This window comes from Apaloderma vittatum, unplaced genomic scaffold (genome assembly GCF_000703405.1).
Source record: "Apaloderma vittatum isolate BGI_N311 unplaced genomic scaffold, ASM70340v1 scaffold31931, whole genome shotgun sequence".
NCBI classification, from domain to species: domain Eukaryota; kingdom Metazoa; phylum Chordata; class Aves; order Trogoniformes; family Trogonidae; genus Apaloderma; species Apaloderma vittatum.
Window position 1 is genome coordinate 9,541 of NW_009697907.1, and position 4,464 is coordinate 14,004.

Sequence of the window (4,464 nt, forward strand, 5' to 3'; positions counted from 1 at the left end):
AACGGCAATGCAGATGGGGGCAATCACCGCAGCGCTGTTACACCGCAGCACTGAGACCGGCACGTCCTTCACCAGCCTGCCCTGGTAGCGAGGTGGGGAGTGACACGTGTAGCCCTGGGGCCAGCCCTGCCCCAGGTGCCCCATGGCCGCCAACGCCTGGAGTCCCCCAGCCCCCGAGCATGAGCAATTGTAGGGGTTGTCAGCCGCAGCCACATCCCGTAGGTGCCTCAGAAGCTTCACCTCATCCCATGGCAGCTCTGTAATTGAGTTGTTGTCTAGGTGGAGAGTGTCCAACATGGGGTAATTCCTGATGGGAGGGGCAGCCTGCAAGACATTTTGGTTCAGGAGGAGCTTCTTCAGGGAGCTGAGGGACATGTCTACAGCGTGGAGGTGGTTGCAGCTCACATCCAACACTTCTATGCTGGGAGGCAGAGGTGTGAGGACTTCTTCCAAACCAGCGTCAGACAAGTTAAAAATTCGGAGGGACGCTGGCCACTGGCAGGAGGAGGATGGATCTGCCACAAGCTTGTTCTGGCTGAGATCAAGGTGCTGGAGCTCATGCAGCAGCCGCACGCTTTCACACACGCTGTGGTAGGACCTTAGGTTGTTGCGTTGCAGACTCAGTACCTGGAGGTGAGGGAAAGCCCCCTTGCAGAAAGCAGGCATCAAGCTCTCATCCCCAAGACTGTTTTGTGCCATGTCCAGGGAGCGCAGAGCTCTGAACACCTTTCCAATGCTACAGGGCAGGGTGGTGACGTGGGAGCCAATGACAGCCAGCTCCTGAAGTGTCTCCAGCCACCTGCTCAGACTGGAGAAGTCCTGCTCACGGCCCGTCAACGGGGCAGATGTCACGTTTTGGAAGCGCAGGGATGATATGGGCAAATCCCAGCCAGCCATTTTATCCCAGTTGCCTCTTCCCTGGAAAACACAGCTCTCAAACACCAGCTCCTGCACCTGGGTGTAGGAGAAGAACCTCAGGACTTTGGCAAGGAGCATCTCAGGCACCAGGAGATCACCAAAAATTATTTTCCTGATGACAAGGGAGCCCAGCATATCAATGGCTGAGGGGTCTGGGTCACTGATGGGGAAGTCTATGTATCTCTCCAGCTTCCCCCCCCAAAACTCCACGACAGTGGCGGGGAGGCACTGGATGATGCTGCTAATACTTTCCTGGGACAGTCTGTAGCAGACACAGTGCTCTTCAGTGCGGTTGAAGAAACATCTGCCTTCCACCTCCAACAGCCCCAGCCCCAGGAGGAGGAGAACAGCCACGCTCATGGTAAACAATCTAGAAATGAGGAGACCAGTGGTGAAAAGCAAGACTCTCATGTCAGCTGAGGGAATCATTCCAATCCAGATGACTTGGAGGGCTGGCTTGGACGGAATCAGCCCCAGAGAGCCACCCTCGAGGGACACAGCCCTGCCCTCATCCCTCCTGCCCAGCCGCCCCACGCATGGGTCCAGTGCCCCATCAGCACTCACCCAGCTACACAGCCATGACTCAAGGCAAAGCTCAGATCATTGGCAAAACATCCAAGGGCTACACCTCTGCCACCCATCCGCTCCCTGGCACCGGGCTCACCCCACCCCAAAGCAGGGTTTCATCAAGGCAGGGCTGGCTCCCCCTGAGGCAGCAGCTGAAATGGGTTTCCCTGCCACAGGCTCCTGCTCCACGGAGTCCCACGGATCAGGAGGAAGTTAGAAATGCTGTGTTACAGATGAAGAAGTTAGATGTCTGACTGCAGGATGGACAAGCTGCAGTTCTGTTCTTCTTTAAACTGGGGCAGGAAATTGCAAGAGGACTTCATATTTTCCTTTTCCTTACCCAGCAAGTTGATTCATGGAGGGAGAGTAGAAAATAATTTCAGAGGGTCTGTATGCATCCCTGTCAGCACTCAGTATTACTTTGCCTTCAGCTGACAGGAGACACTTACCGACAGATTGCAAAAAAGCAGCAAGCAAAGATTAAAGGCTCCTAAGAATGTGCTGACTGAGCTCTGTCAAGGAGTCTTTCAGGGTCTCCAGTCCAACCTCTCACTTTCGAGCGCGGCTGCACTAGCCCCGATCGGCCACAGCTTTTTCTGACCGTGTCTCAAAAACCTCTGAGGACAGAGCAATCTCAGCCTCTCTGTGCCGTTGTGGGGCTGCTCCCGGGAAGAATCTCACCTTCGGCACTTGCACCGGGTGCCCCTCGCAGGGGGTGGGCAGCACAAGGAAGGGTGGGTTTGTCCTGTGACTTACCAGCTGGCCAGCTCACACCGAAACACTTCCTTGCTCCACGGTTGCTTCCTCTATCTGCTGCCAAACCCAAGGCTTCGGTGCCAAGGGCTCTGCCAAGCCTTCGGCTCTCTCCTGCACCCGATCCTCCCCTCCCTCCGGCTGTACGAGACCTTGGTTCTTGCAGGTTTTTTCCAAATGTTGTTGGTGTTTCCACAGCTGTCCCACCTGCGTTTAGAGGCAGGGTACCAGGAGGAAGGCTCGCAGGCTCTGCCTCGCTCCTGCTCTGTGACTTCCTGAGCCACACGACAGGGACAGCTGTGCCACGGGAAGAAACGTGCCAGCACCGTGACCGCCTGAGTCACTTCTGCTTCACTTCTCTGTAACAAGGGCCTCTCGCAGCCACGGGTTTTGGTCTCGGTGCTGACGCTGCTTGCTTTCCTAGGAAGGAGGAGGGAAGGGATTGCAGTCAAGGTGCCCTAAATGCACCCTTGGGACCAGCCCAAAACCAGCCTTGCTTCCAGATGCTCTGGGGGCTTGCCATGCCTCAGAGCCCACCGGCTGATGAGCAGCCTGCAAGGAGGCAATGCAGAGCGGTACGGGACTGTCATGCCCGGTGTCCAGAGCATCCCCAGGTGCCTGTGTCCCATGTAGGATAGGGATAGGACAAATTCCCATCTGCTGTATGAGCAGCCCAACGTTGTGAAGGTACTTCTTCACCGAAGACCAGTTTCCTTGGCAAGCTGGCTGCTTGGCTTGGCTGAGGAACTTGCATCACTTGCCCCATGCTCCTTTGGCACCTGGTGATTGGGCCTGCACCAAGGTGTTAACGCTCTCTGTCAGCAAGAGGAGACCATCAGGCATTTGGAAAGATCTGGGATTTGTTTCTTGCCCAGGGATTTCTCTGCCTAAACTGGATCTCCGAAGGGGTTTCAGAAAGGCAATGGAACTGCACGGCTGGAAGATGCAATTCTCAGTTTATTTGGTTAATGCGCCATTACAGAGAGAGTTTTTAACTGCTCATTCCTGATCACGAGCTGCAAATTCCCTCAAATGCCTTTCTGGGGAAAAATAAGCTATCTCCTTGGTGGCCAGCCTCACCTCACTTCAATGCCATGTGGTTTCAGAGCCATCTTTTCGGTGATGATTTCCCTGTTCTTATCACAGCTGTGGAAGATCCCATGACACTGAGACTCATTATCTTACATTTCTGGTGAGCCCCTGGGTGTTTTTGACTTCTACAAACATGTGGAGTCAGAAACCTTGCCCTGAGCCTAGGTTTTGGCCCTGTGAAGCCAGAGGGGTCCACCCTTGCCTGGTTTCCCCCGCAGAGCCATGCACACCCATGTCTCCATCCCCACGTTCAGGCCCTGCACCACACTGTGACCAGGCATTGCACCATGGAAGGTCACCACAGGGTCTTCCAATGTTGTGGGGGCACTCCAGCAGAAATTCTGACCCAGCCAAGGGCTTTGAGAAACCTAATGAGATTCAACAGGGGCAAGCACAGAATACTGCATCTGGGGAAGAACAATCCCATGTATCAGTACAGGTTAGAGGCTGACCTGCTGGAGAGCAGCTCTGGGAAAAAGGACCTGGGGGTCCTGGTGGACAGCAGGATGACCATGAGCCAGCAACATACCCTCACGGCCAAGAAGGTCAATGGCATCCTGGGGGGCATCGAGCGTGGCCAGGAGGTCAAAGGAGGTCATTCTCCCCCTCTACTTTGCCCTGGTGAAGCCTCATCTGGATCCTATGTCCATCTCTGGGCTCCCCAGTTCAAGATGAAAAAGGAATGACTGGAGAGAGTCCAGTACAGGGCCACTAAGAGGATAAAGAGACTGCAGCATCTCCCATATGAGGAAAGGCTGACAGAGCTGCATCTGTTCAGCTTGGAGGAGGCTGAAGGGGAAACTCATCTGTGCCTATAAATATCTAAACGGGAGCTTCAGGAAAACAGGTGGTTCAGCCTAAACATAAGGCAATCCTTCCTCACTGTGAGGGTGACAGAGCCCTGGCACAGGCTGCCCAGGGAGGTTGTGGAGTCTCCTTCTCTGGAGACATTCAAACCCCGCCTGGATCCTGCTCTGGCAGAGGGGTTGGGCTGGATGATCTGCAGAGGTCCCTTCCAAGCCCTTCTGTGGTTCTGTGTCCACACACAGACACATACACACACACACTGACACACAGACACACTGACACACTGAAACACACTGACTGACACACAGACATAGACACAAAGACGCA

At 54.7% G+C, this 4,464-nt stretch overlaps 1 protein-coding gene across 1 annotated transcript in view; it reads right to left on the reverse strand.

Moving 5' to 3' along the window:
- The window catches only part of CD14 (CD14 molecule), an 8,179-nt gene extending 6,901 nt beyond the window's left edge, over positions 1 to 1,278 (reverse strand). The window contains exon 1 of the mRNA XM_009877815.1: positions 4 to 1,278. Coding sequence (XP_009876117.1) covers positions 4 to 1,278 — 1,275 coding nt within the window. The remainder of the gene's footprint in view (positions 1 to 3) is intronic.
- Between the last annotated feature and the right edge of the window lie 3,186 nt (positions 1,279 to 4,464).